This window comes from Eptatretus burgeri, chromosome 13, assembly GCF_056783735.1.
Source record: "Eptatretus burgeri isolate ZD-2024b chromosome 13, Ebu_testis_v1, whole genome shotgun sequence".
Lineage (NCBI taxonomy): Eukaryota > Metazoa > Chordata > Myxini > Myxiniformes > Myxinidae > Eptatretus > Eptatretus burgeri.
The window spans coordinates 30250144-30264221 of NC_140973.1; the positions used below are offsets into that span (position 1 = coordinate 30250144).

The 14078-nt window shown below is 43.4% G+C and overlaps 1 protein-coding gene across 6 annotated transcripts in view; it reads right to left on the minus strand.

Moving 5' to 3' along the window:
• Positions 1-1011: 1011 nt before the first annotated feature.
• Positions 1012-14078, minus strand: part of RAD51 (RAD51 recombinase) — a 78830-nt gene continuing 65763 nt past the window's right edge. For all 6 annotated transcript variants that reach the window (XM_085851889.1, XM_085851886.1, XM_085851890.1 and 3 more), the window contains 3 exons: positions 12214-12343; positions 6056-6177; positions 1012-2108 (listed from right to left, as the gene is read on the minus strand). In XM_085851889.1, the coding sequence (XP_085708015.1) occupies positions 1985-2108; positions 6056-6177; positions 12214-12343 (376 nt within the window). In that variant the 3' untranslated portion in view covers positions 1012-1984. The remainder of the gene's footprint in view (positions 2109-6055; positions 6178-12213; positions 12344-14078) is intronic.

Below are 14078 nucleotides of genomic sequence, written 5' to 3' on the forward strand. Positions count from 1 at the left end.
AAGTCCAGGTAACGATGATGACAATGTTGGGGTGATGGCAATCGATGACGGCGATACTTTTTTCTCCCAAAGACAATACTTTCCTTGCCCTCTTCACAATATGCTCACCTTCACCACTCGCTCGATGCAAAGAGGCCATGATTCAGGGCAAAATGAGTAGAAATTACAAATAAATTGAAAGACAAATGCCAAGCACTTTTATGAGGTCTACTCCAATCCTGACAAATCCTACAAAGGGACAACATGAGACAGAACGAGATGGGGGGGCAAGTGTGGGTCACCACACTTGATACGCCAAGACTGACAGGTGCTTGAACACGGCGGTGAGATATTTGAAATTGAGAGTGGTGGAATGATCTGTGGCCACAGAAAACCATGGTTAATCAAAACTGCATACAGCAAAAAGCAAAATAGCAAAAATGTTACACAGGATATGAAGAGTTGATACGTGAAACCATGGTTGGAAAACTGGTCGTTGGTCAGCGATGTATGCATCAGAAAATACATGAGGCCTTCCACACCATCGGAATCACAAGAAAGGAGATACATTCCAAAGGACTGTCACTCTCCTTCAGTCAGTAATGTGGTGGGCTATTTTTATAGAAACTTACATTTGGCCTTGCTCCTCCTGCACTCTTCTACCTGTACTCTTACCATGGATGGTCAGTCTCTCACCGAACATCAGAGCTAACAAAACAAAAAAATTCTCCCATCTCATTGTCCACATGCGTCTCTGTCCATTCCTACGTCTGTTGGAATAATCTCTGGGTCCAATGTCTCGTCCTCATGTACTTACCCTTCATTTCTTCTGCACAAGCCAATTCCTTCCCATTTTGTTCTCCTTCTCCTCCATAGATCTTTGTCTGGAAAATGCATTTTTTTATCTATAGATATAATCTTTTTTGGCATATCTTGGACTATTTCAGGTGGTATATTTATCCAACTTTTTAAAGACCCGCATCCCATTTTAAAGAAAACTGAAAATGTTTTTAGTATTCAGAAGTTTACGGCTTTGACATGGACAAAGCATAATAAATTTATTACAATTAAATTATGTCGGCATATTGTACGACTACATCAGCAGATTGGAGTTTCAAATAGATTACAGAAGGGAAGAAAGGTAGATTGCTACCAAGCACACAGTTATAAAGCTGTACCTTACGTATAATTGTATGTGGAATCAATATAGTTTGAGCTTCAGAATGTCATTTAAGAGAGGCTACCTGCTATTGCTTGGCCATTTTTTAAATGCACAATTAAAAATAATTGTATATAGCAAGATAAGAAAGGTTACATTGACAAATCCAAATTTTCCAAAAAGATAATAAAGACAATGATGGAACAAAATGTTGCTACATAGCTTTACAATTGGACAAAAGTTGTTTGAATATCACATACATGACGAAATAAATTGTGTGGGGCAAGTCCGTTTGGCGTCCTGTATGCCGCCATTAGTTGATGGACATTAAAGATCCTGTGGTGTCCTTCGTGAAGAATAGAGCTATCGCCGGCACCCTGAACGAATCACAAATTCCTGCTCTGACTTCTTGTGTTGGAGTGGTGACCGATCCAGGTTTGTAACCCTTGCCATAGAAACTGCTTCGGCAGCATCGACGTTCTGTACAGCTCAGTGTGGGCACAGTTCATGATCCGATCGAATCAGTATGGATGGGGCACAGGCCTCCAATATTTAAAGATTTAATGACACCTTTAATGAAATTCAAAAGTTCACATTCATTGATCGAAAATTAAGAATTCTCCAAAGGATATCAAAATTATTTACTGAAGAAAAATAATAAGAATAAGAATAAGAATAAGAATAAGAATAAGAATAAGAAGAAGAAGAAGAATTGCAATTGTTTACACAAATACTGGAAAAAAAAAAAAGAGGAAAATAAAAACCTTATTTTGGGTCTCCAATGAAAATAGAATTGTACATTGTAGTCCACACCTTGAAAATAGAAACCATTATTACTTGCCATAATCAGTCTTTTGCATCTCCAATGCCATCAGGATTGATAGCAAACATTGCTTCAGATTCTGGCAGGCATGGCGAGTCATATATCTTGCATATTCTCGTTTCCCCCCTGCCTTTTCGTAAGTACAATCTGTAGGAAAGAAGATTTGCATAGTCTTGCAGGTTATCGACCAATCCACTCTTCTGAGTTCTGACCACTTGACCAAGTAGAGTTCCTTCAAGTGAACTGTACCAGTAACATTGCCGACATATCGGACAATCAAAGCCTGTTGGGTTAACTTCATCAACAGCATTATATGGAGTCACAAAACATTATGGAGAAAAACCAAACTTATGACCCCATGTGCGTAGTGCAAAGTGGGAAAAGCAATTGGTTCCCTTTGTTTGTCAGTCTTCCACTCTCTCTCTGCCTGTGTGTCTGTCAGTCTATGATTAAGGAAGTTCAACTGAATTTCATATCATGACGACTGTAGAACACAAATTGGCTTGTTTGCACTTCCAAAAACCTGCAGTTCCAAAAACCTTTTTCTCAGACATCGTTCCAAAATTGTCAGTTTCTCTGAGAAGAGTTGGTCGGAGGTTCAGCTCTGGACTGTTCTGTTTGACCCATTGGCTTTGTACAATTATCATTGCACCTGTTATTCTAAAGTTGGCAAACAAAACCAATGTAGATTGTGCTCGGAAACGCAAAGCAAGAGTTGAAAAGACCCTTCTCATGTCCCTTTTCTCAAGACTGTGTTGGGCAATGTGTTATAGGAACTCTCTTGTTAGAAATGTAAAGTACAAGTAAGTTCTCCTACAACATCATTAATGTGTACCTAAAAAGTGTTCATCCACAGCTTGATGGAGTACTGCTCCCCCATCTGGGCTGCCCCCCCCTGCCTCACATATTGCTCAGCTTGACGCCATGGAAACCAAGGACTTCAAGATTATTAGAACCTCCCACGATGAAGTTGAGTCTGAGCCTATCACTTCACCACCGCAGACAGGTCGGTGGGCTCTCCATCTTCTACTGCCTCCTCTCTGGTCTTGCACACTCTGCTCTTTCCGTTCTTTGTCGCCCCGTCCCCCACAGGTTTCTTCAGGGCATACGTGGTCCACCATCAACCCTCTTCTGATGAAACTACCTAAATCCAGGATTACTTCTCATCTTCACTCATTCCTCTTTTTTCACCACTTGTGGAACCAACTTCCATATTCTCTTCAATGTCATTCTTTCCTCCAGGTCTTCAAGACAACTGTTCATCTCAGATTGTCCACAATCCAAAACCATAATCCTTTCTCCTCTTGTTAACCCCCCCCCCCCCACTCCTCCCACTCAAACTACCTCAATCCCTCCTCCTCTTCCAAATTTATACTTTTCCCTCCTGAGAGTTTCCTTCTGTATCCATCGTGGCCACCCTATGTATCCTTCTCCTGCTTTCCATTCCTCCCCACACACATTGTTTGTCCAAGTCTGCCTCTATATTGGCCTACAGCTCTGCTGTTGGTGTTGCACCCTCTGCTCTTTCAGTGCTTTGTCCCTCCTGAGAGTTTCCTTCTGTATCCCCGCTCTCCCAACATTCCCGTTTGTCCTGTTGTGTCCTGATCTGTTCAGTGTATTGGTACCAGCTCTTCCACGAGCCTTGACTCTGTATCCAAACAATAATAATAATAATAATAATAATAATAATAATAATTTTTTTTAAAACCACGTCGTTGGAAACTAATTTTCCCATTTAAATTCATGTAAATAACATTTAATGTGTCCCAAGTCTAAATTTTTTGCACTAAAAACACCTTTAATGATTAAAAAAAACAAAAAACACTTTTTTGTACATTTACATTCAATAACATCCTAATCATAAAATAAAACGCTGAAAAAAAAAACAAAAAAAAAACCATTATATAAACAACAAAGTAATGTGAAAAGTCAAATACTGACCGACGATGGTCATGGATGGAGGAGGTGGAGTGCGAGGGGGAAAATGGTGGGAGAGTGCGCTATTATGAGGAGGTGGAGGAGGAGGAGGAAGATGACACAGGATCCACCGCCTACAGTGCCTCTACATTGTCATCACTGTGGTTTGTCCTAGGATTGTTCACTGGCATTTTTGTTGATATTAAAATAAGATGTTAGAGACTTGCTTACCTGCCTTTTTCATTTCATGATAAATTTCCATGTAGCATCTCAGACATTCCTGCACTCCATTCTCTGTTCAGATAATCGTTTGAAAACGTTTCCATTTCCTGTTCAATTTACTGGAATGCCACATCCATACGTTTACACGGCAATATATTTTCTACTGTCACTTCTTCAGTTTTTTCTTCCTCCTTCTCAAGCACATTTACCCTTTCCAGTTCTATCAAGTCCTCGTTCATCACACCGATTTCCTTAGCTTCTTGGCCACATGCTCATTGTCCTTATTAATGCTCATGGGAAAAAATACTCTTTGCAAGACGTTTGTTTATAACTAATGGGTGATGTTTAGCAGAAATTGATTAAACAAACAAAAAATAAAGTGCAAGTTCACCAGGTATGGCATGGGTAGTGGAAGTGCTCTTCCACCTCTTCACATCCTTACGTGTACATTAGGTATACTGTATCAACCGTTTGGGATGCGATGCCAACGCAAGCAGTTCCTAATTCTGCATTGATTGGAGCGGTGGGGGGGGGGGGGAGGGGTGGTTGGCATGTGGAGCAAAGTCGAAAAATACGGCATACTGACAGGAACAGACGACGGATGGAAACGTTGAGGCATTGTTAAGAAAAGTGTTCTTATATTGTGAAATGATGTTGGAAGAGATGTTATTGGAGAACTTACTGCAGGAGATATCTGGAAAGAGTCGAATATGACCATTTCATTCCATATTCCAAGCCCAATAATGAGACAAATGTTCAATATTGAAGGGTCAATGGCATGCAGCTTTATGTCAAACTCAAAATTTGTACATTCATTCATTCACAATTAATGCCTCCAAAATAATTAATACAAAAAAATCCCCATCAAATCAGTGCACTGGCAGAATTGGAAAGCATTCATAAGCAGTTGACAATGTTTGAATGGGGCATTGGCCTACATTTAGAGATAGAGATAGATTAATGTGTGGGGATTTGCATTTAGCTTAACAATTTAAGGAAATCAGGTTGGAGTCGGTGTTATGAGAATGCAGAGCAAGATTTTTATTGTGAGTGCGAGTGCACAGTCTGGTTGTGACAGCTCTCTGGGTGGATGCGGTTAACCGGTGGCAATTCAATGTCCGAGTACAATATTTAACCAAGATTAGCTTCTTCATAAAATTAAGGTTTCAAAGATAGCGTAAGGCAATGAATGGATTTGATGAATCTCGCTGTTTGCTAGTAATGCGACTGTAAATAGTCGAGTCTCAAACTATTCTCGAGGGCAGTGGTTAAACTGAAAAATCACAATGCTATCTATTCTGTACACTCTACAACACTGCGATAGTGATTTTGTCAAGTAACAGAAAAACAAAAAATATACCATCAGAGATGGGGAATCCCCTGCCATTGAATGAAAAAGGTCATACATATTCCAGATAATGAGGGAGGTGAATTGGAAACAAGACACCATTTGGTCATCATCTCGAAAAAGTTCCCCAGGGGTGAGGAACGTTGTAACCAAAAATAATTGAAATCAGATAAGCGGTTTTCCATTTATTACAAAAAACATTTTTTCAAGATGGCCACCCCAGCCGGCCATCTTGGATCCGGCCATGCCCAAAATCAATAGCGTTCTTCCTTTTCAGGTGGTACATGTGTGACCCAAATTTCAAATAGATTTATGAGTTATACAGTTTATGAGTTATCGCACTCACAGCTATAAATGTTGACGCCCGGACGGACGGACAGCCAGACGACCTGGGTGACAACAATATCACCCTTCTGCCATGCGGCGGGGGATTAAAAAAAACGACGAAAAAGTAGAGGGGCTTCTTAAATCTGGCATTTATGCCACGTATGTCCAACCATTGGGTGTGATGAGGGAAGCATACCCTTTTGCTCGCAAAAATGGAAAGGTTGGTGGATTGCTAAATAAATGCAAGGTAAAAAAAGTAATTTAAAAAAAACGATATTACCTGGTTGTGGAAGAGTGAGCCATTATGTTTCCACCTATAGGCTTCTTGGGATCGGCAGAGAACATGGCTGCACCATCAACCTGTGCTACCACTTGGTTGGTGATCACCACAGCGACTCCAAACTACAAACCAGCAGACGAAGCAAGTACTTAAGTAAATCAAGGAATGAATGCAGAAAACATGTTCAAACATTCATAAAAAGTTTACTACAAGAACAGAAACCCAAGTTATAGTATATCACAGATAGTGAAACGATCAACAAATGCCATTTGCTGGCTGATCAAATTATGAAACTGCTGCCAATGACTGAACCTCCTGCGGATGCCGGCTGTCACCGGTTCTGCTATGCGTCGTTTTGTAACAAGGATCATATAAAACGCGCTGAAGCCAGGAAAAGGAAATCAGAAGCCAGCACTACTGCAGTTTCTGCTCGAGCCAGTGAGGTGGTGGGCAGACGAGAAGAAGAGGGGCACTCATACCACAAAATACATAGAAAATCCCTCAGAACCTCTGTAGAAAGGGTGGCTGGTAAATCAGCTGGTGTACTGCCAAGAATTTGTGTCATATGCCAGAAAAAAGACAAATTCATCCGAGTCAAAGGAAAATTTCAACGTGATCAGTTGTCCCTGGCAGAAACGCAGGATGGAAGAAAGCTGAGGGAAACTGCTGAGCAGAGGAGAGATTAACGTGATGTGAGAATAATGACAACTATAAAGGATAAAGACTGTGTGGCGCTGGAAGTTTGTTATCACCGTAAATGTTATTACAAGTATGTGAATGACATACCACAGACAGAGTCAAAGTAAACTCCAAACTCAGAAAGTGAACTATGACTCAACATTTGACATTTTCTGTGATAAAGTAATCCAGGTAAGACTCATTGATTGAAAGCAATCGATACATATGAAGAAGTTGTGTGAGATGTTCAATAACCTACTTAGAGTATGCGAAGGTCAGGATAAGGCCAACTACCAGGCAACAAGACTGAAGAAAAGACTGCAGGAATGGTAGCCAGACATGATTTTCTATCGTCCACCAAAAATGTCTGAGAGCGAAGTGGTGTACATGAAGGACATTGATATTGATTCCATTGCTCAGGCTGCTGTTGTAGACAGTAGCTCTACAACAGAAACAGAGTCAACTACAGAGGATGAAGCCAGCCAGGGTCCACAGCAGGGTGACTCAGGCCTCAATTTAAATGTTCTATACTTGGGAGCACTCATGGTGAGGGATGACCTGAACAAACACCAAAGTGTGGACATTACATGGCCCTACTTGGAAATGCTGGAGCCAGCACGAGAGCTTATACGGGCAACTCGTACTTCAAACTGGCTGAAACACCTTGCGATCACGAGAGCGTCAATGCCCTGGTACTTTGCGTACGATCACCTAAACTATGCAAGGTACTTACCCGTTTACTGGCTGGAAATGGCCGGGTGAGAGCACTCCCACCCAGACACCTATCAAGCGTGCATGGATGGCAAATGGACTGCCCAACGGCATACTCGTTATGGATTTAGTAGTGTTGCGTGTGATCAGATCATAAAGCAGACTTTAAATCGAGACAGGAAGACCAGTGGAGGAATCATTGGTTACACTCAGAAAAGCACAGCTGTGAAGAAGTGGATCCTGTCCCAACCAGCACGTGCGGAAATCGCAAGGAAATGTGAGTCAATGGCGGGTATCCATGACGAGCCCCGAACGAGAAAGGATTTGGATGTGTCGAGCTCAAAGAAGAACGAAGCAGTGGTGGTACAAGTGATGGACACAGTACTTCAAATGATTAACCCTTTCTCCGGCACTCACCTTGAACTCGTCAATATTAGTTCAGGTGTCATTGCACCGCCAGCCACTTCCACGGACTTGATGAACGCGTATGTCAAGGGAGAGAATGCTGTCGTGCAATTCATGCGTGATCGGCTTCTCTCGGGCGAGGTCCTATTCTTCAGTCCGATTTTGAAGGCCAAATTGGCAACTTTCTCGAAGGCGCGAGGCAGGTCGGCGACTCCCCACCAGCAGACGCCGAAGGTTGAAATTGCGAATGAACGTCGTCTTTTCACACGACTGCTGTCGATTGGCGAGAAAAGCAATGCAACACTCCACGATCTGCTCGCATACCCACTGGCGAACATATCTTTCCCGCTGGCATCCGGTGATGGTTCGATTGCTAAGACGGACAAAGCCAAACTCCACAACCATATACTGAAACTGTGGCCCGATTGCCGTGTGGATGCTCGGCCTATCCAAGGTGCAACAATTGTGGATGGAATGGCCGTTATTCAGGTGATAAAGGCTGGTTGACTGCCTAACACTTTCTGCAAACTGGAAGAGATGGTGCTGAACATCGTAGTGGCCAAAGCACGACATAACCAATCTTCGAGACTGGACGTGGTGTTTGATACTCACCCAAGTATCAGCATCAAGTGGCTGGAGCATGCCAGACGAGCAGGCAGGGTGGGCGATCTTCAGGTATGAACCATCTACAGACGTGATCATGCCCTTCCAAAACAGTGGGCCAATTATCTCCTGAGCGGAGCCAACAAGGAGGCGTTGATAGAGTTCATCGTCGAATCATGGACGAGAAACATCGCTCCATCAAAACTGGATGACATGCTGTTGTACGTCAGTCATGCCGGCAAATGTGAGAAAATCAAGGCGTCGAATGGTGTCATGACTGTGTCGTCAGTACCTGAACTTGAATGTGACCATGAGGAAGCTGACACGAAGCTCCTGCTACATGCCGCTCACGCGGGACAGAATGAAGAGTCGGTGCGCATAGAGAGTTTCGACACCGATGTGTTTGTGTTGGCATTGGCTCACTCGAAGTCGATTCGGGCGCAAAATTTCCATCTGGTCACAGGAATTCCCGAGGACATTATCGTCGTTGACATTAGGAAGCCGAGTAATGCCCTGGAAAGTTCTGTCTGCGATGCGTTGATAGGTTTGCACAATTTCATGGGAAGTGATACCACCAGTGCATTCCATGGTAAGGGCAAAACAAGGCCATTTGACTTGATGATGAAGGGTCCCCATCTCATCACTTGTTTCGGGAGCATTGGTCGAGGATTCACGCTAGGTCAGAATATCATTCACGACCTGGAACAATTCGTCTGCGCCATGTACAATCAGCCGACCATGAAGAGTGTGGATGAGGCTCGCTACAAGCTATTCTGCAGCCAGTCGCTGGGAGAACAGAAGTTGCCACCTACAAGCGACGCTCTGATGCTGCATTGCAAAAGAGTGAACTATCAGTCTGCGATCCACCACCGCGTGACTGAGAGGTTTATTGAAGCCCCTTCTCCTACATTTCACGAATGGGTGGAACGCAACGGAGCACTGATTGTTCACTGGCTGAGCAAACCACCAGCGCCGAAGGAACTGTTCGAGGCGACGAAATGTAATTGCAAGAAGACGAAATGCGAGACCAACCAGTGTTCTTGCCGGTCAAAAGGACTGTCCTGCGCAGAGTGCTGTGGGTGTCAAAACTGCGCCAACGATGAACAGACCCGTGCAGAAATGGAACTTATGGATGATGAAAGCAGAACTGATGATGATTCCGACGACGAACTGTGAATGCAGGTGTCACACTGCTTTTGCTGTGGTGATCTACTACACAGTAGTATTCAGGTTGGTTAGCATGTAATAGTGGACTTGAGTTTTGTAATAGCAGCAGTCAAGAGCCTAGTTCAGCAAACGCTTCAGAGCAAGAAATACTGGAGTTCTAAGACAGTAATCCTCTTGTGGCGGTTCTACTTTTTATCAGGCTGAGTCGCGCAGTCTCTTTGTCTTTGATTTAATCCGCAATAGCGAATGTAACTGTCTTTTATAGGCGCTGTAACTGCCTTTAAGAGTCAATGTAACTACCTTTAATAGCTCGTGTGGCTGCCTTTTAAGCAAAAAGTTGCCTTGGTCAACTCGAAGGCCTGTCTGGTCGGGCCAGACGTTTTCGGCCGGTAAAAATATGTAACTGCTTCGGTTTATGACCTTTAATTATAAACATCTTTAATAACAGTGAATAGGGTTCTGAATTAACATATTGTATCATTTTAAGACCTCACAAGAGTTTTCTTTGACGTACATATCAGTCTAACCTTGATTCTTCATTTCTGTGTCAAAATCGTGCTTTAATATTCGGTTTATCTTTAATTGCCAAAAATGACCAATTGTGTCACATCCTCGACGTGGAAACAAGTGGATTTGGACTCAGCATCTAAAATTGTTTAAGTATGCCAAATTTCATCCAGATTGGTGATCTGCACAACGAAAATCATTTTCTGAAGGTAATAGGGAGTACCTCCACATGGTCTATTGGAGGGAGCGGTTGAGGACATTGAGACGTTCAAAGATGTCAACGAGATAGCACAGTTCTGACAGCCAAGAGTCCGACTCAAGCAACGCCACCCATGCCGTTTTCCCTTGTGTGCGTAGGAACTCCTTCAGTTCATCTTTGAGCTCGTAAACGCGCAGAAGAAGGTTTCCTCGAGATAACCATCTGACTTGAGTGCAGAATAGTAAATTCTTATGGTCGGCGTCCATCTCCTGGCATAATAGCCTGAATAACCAAGTGTGGAGGGCCCTCGATTTGATGCGATTCACCATTTTTACGACTTCTGAGAGCACACTCTGCAAGGTTTCTGGCAAAGTACGAGAGGCGAGCACTTCTCGGTGAATCATGCAGTGTACCATGGAGGTCTGAGGAGCCACCTCAAGCAATTTCAAGGATTCAAGCCTTGAATCCAGAACGCATTCCTAACATTGCTGGCGTGCCGTCTGTTGTCGAACCGAGCAACTTTCCGAAGTCCAGATCATGGTCACGATAAAACTGCTCTACTTTTCCAAAAATGTCCTCGCCTTTGGTGGTGGCCTCCAATGGTTTGATGAGCAGAGGCTCATCGACAAAGTTATCAGCCTTGATGAAGCGGACCCAGACGATGAGTTGCGCGTATGATGCGATATCAGTGGACTCGTCCAACTGTATGGCATGCCATGGCGATTCCTTGATCTTCTGTACGACCTGAGACGTTACGTCCAGACTCATATCTTCAATTCTGCGTTGGATGGTGTTGTCAGAGAGGGGTATAACTGCCAGTTTCTTCGCCGCTTCCTCCCCAACCATCAGAGATAGCATGTCCTTTGCACATGGCAGCACGAGTTCTTCCGCAATGGAGTGAGGCTTTTTAGTCTTGGCAACATGGAGCGACACTCGGTAGGAGGCCTCTAATGCCCGAGAATTGGTCTGATGGCATGTACCCTCTCTGTCAAGACGCGTATTCTTGAGTGCAAGAAGTTTCCTCTCAAAGAACGCTCTCTCCTTATCCTGATAAGGTGCATGTTTTGTAGTGAAATGCCTCTGCAACTTATTTTGTTTCATAGACTCCGTAGAAAGCACTTCGAAACAAATCACACACTGAGGCCTCTGTGCCCCACTTTTATCCACCACGTAGTAAAATCCAAGGTCCAGAAATTTATCCTGGTAAGAATGTTCTCGAGATTTGCTGGTGGCCGGTGCTGCCATCACAAATAAGGTCTCGAGTCATACGTGGAGACGTGAATAGACGTTAATGATAGAGTCAGAGTCTGAGTCTGAGAGGCCTTGGATCAAACCACTAATTTCCCGCGAAAATGAACCGCTCTTCAGCAAGCCCGCGCATCGGCTGGATCCCATTCCAAGCATCATGTTGCGCCGCCGGTTCCCATACTTTGAACGAACCGTTTATATTACATCCCGTAAAAGTGAACACCGATCGAAAATAGACAATTTTTTTTTTCGCTGCAAGCGGATGCCCGTGACCCCACAAAATTTGCTTGGCGACCCCACTTGGGGTTGCGCCCCCAGGTTTGAAAAACCAAGGTTTACATGGACATTGCTCAAAAAACAAAATTCCATTGCTGTGCATTGCCGAAAACTTGAGTGATTACAAGTAATGTGGGTCCGTCTCCCATCCCTCTCTTCCACATCCCCCCTCCCCCTCTCTGGAAAGACAACTTCATGGTAGCCTATGATTGCTTGCTGGGACATCTACATTTTCAAAAATTTACTCAACAAGCAATATGCTTAACACATTTTATGGGATGAAGCCAAACAAGTGACTAAGTAAGATACACACACAATTGTAAACAAAACAGGAACAGTTTGACCAAAAATTTAAAAATCTTACCTCATCAGCAAGCCTGAGCAGGATGCGCAGAAAGCGAGCAAGGTGCATTTGACGTGCCGACAACTCCGCCCGACCAGAGTAATCGGTGCGATACAATGCAGTGGCACTGTCCACAATGATAAGTGCATACCTGCAAGACCACACATGTAATGCAAAAGGAAATAGGATGGTTGGAATACCACTGTAGTTATTACTCCGAGGCATGCAAAAACGAAAAGTGGGGTTAAGCAATTGGTTCCTGTCTGTCCATCCATCCGTCTTATCAGTTTATGATTGAGGAACAACTTATTTGAATTGAATATTATATTTTGAACATAAATCTGAACATGAATCAGAAAACAAACCTGCCATTTAACAGCACTTCGTCTCTGAATTTGTTCCAATCGCACATGCGTAGAGGAGAGATAATTTTTACCTGTGACATGTCGCAGGTCTACAAGAGCTCTGTGTGGTTGTTGCTGCTGTTGTTGTTGTTCGCTCACCTGGACTTCAATGTTCACTGAACTCTCCAGAATTATGTAAGATTTATACAGGCACGCACACAACGTGATAAGCAAGCCTCCTGTCTCAATAAACTAATGAGTGAAAGGCATCAGACTAAATGGGAACAAGACAAAATGCAGATTTCCTTTAAAATATACCAGTCTATCTGTTGCAGTGTGGCTTGCAAAAAGCAGAGACCCGTGGAAATTCCACGTAATGGAGAACGTGACTTCAAATCCTAAACCCCTCACAATCTCTGTCCCTTCTCTCCAACTCTGTCCTCCCCTCAACTCCCCCCCCAATCCCTCCAAGTTCTCAACCCACCCTCACAAAACCAAGTCCTCAACCACCTCTCCCAAAGCCTCAATCCCCTCTCCAAACTCCCATTCCCTCCCCACTCCAATATACAACTTTCAAGCGATGTAATCCGCACCACAATGCTCGGTGTGCATGCATAGAAACCCCTCGCAATGTGGCTCATCAGAAAGGCCAAATGTGCCGCATAAAGATGAACATAAAATGGCTCGCAAAGCTTCGAGAGGAAGGAAAATACTTGGAAACATACCTGCAAGAAAAGGATGTGCTTCTGCACAACAAAAAATTTGGAGAAATTTCTGATCAACTCGCCAAAAAGTTGTCATCTTGCAGCCTGTACTGCAAAAACTCACGATGACGTGTGCCCGTGCAAGGCCTGGGGACAGGCTGTGGACGGGTGCATTCTACCGGACCTCCCGATCATCCCTATCAGTAAATGGACTTTGAACCTTGCGTGATTACCTCGTGTGAACATGGCAGGCTTGGTGATCTATTTAATGAAATCTGCAATCGGAAAGCCGATGCCGTCATCACCAACATTCAGGCAGACTTACTTCTCAGAGGGAGACACTGTATCTGGTTTAGTCAATTCTTAACACCGATGGGAAGGTCATATCTGGCACTTGCCAATGTACAGGTTAAGTTTAATATGATAATATTTTATGTTAACCATGTTTGGGAGGAGTGGGGGTGGGGGAAGGACGGGGGTGGGAGTTGTTTTTGCTGAGTGTCGTCATAAATATATTTTTCTTTGTTTGGTTCTGAGGCCACAAGATAAATTATACTCGATTTTTGCATCTTTTGATAAAAAGTTGAAACGTCCGTGTGTGCGTGTGCGTGTGCTTGTTTTTCCACTCCTGACGCAAGCTTGTATTACCAAGAAATGGTATGAACCCGACACCCATCATCTATGGATACTTCACGCATTTCCGAGATTTTGATGACTCGAATTTGCATTCAAGAGCAGAACAATAATGAATAACCATTTTGAAATTACCAATCTTTCGTCTAAATGCTGAAAATTATGATTAAAAGACGATAAAAAAAGTGATGGAATCCATCATCGC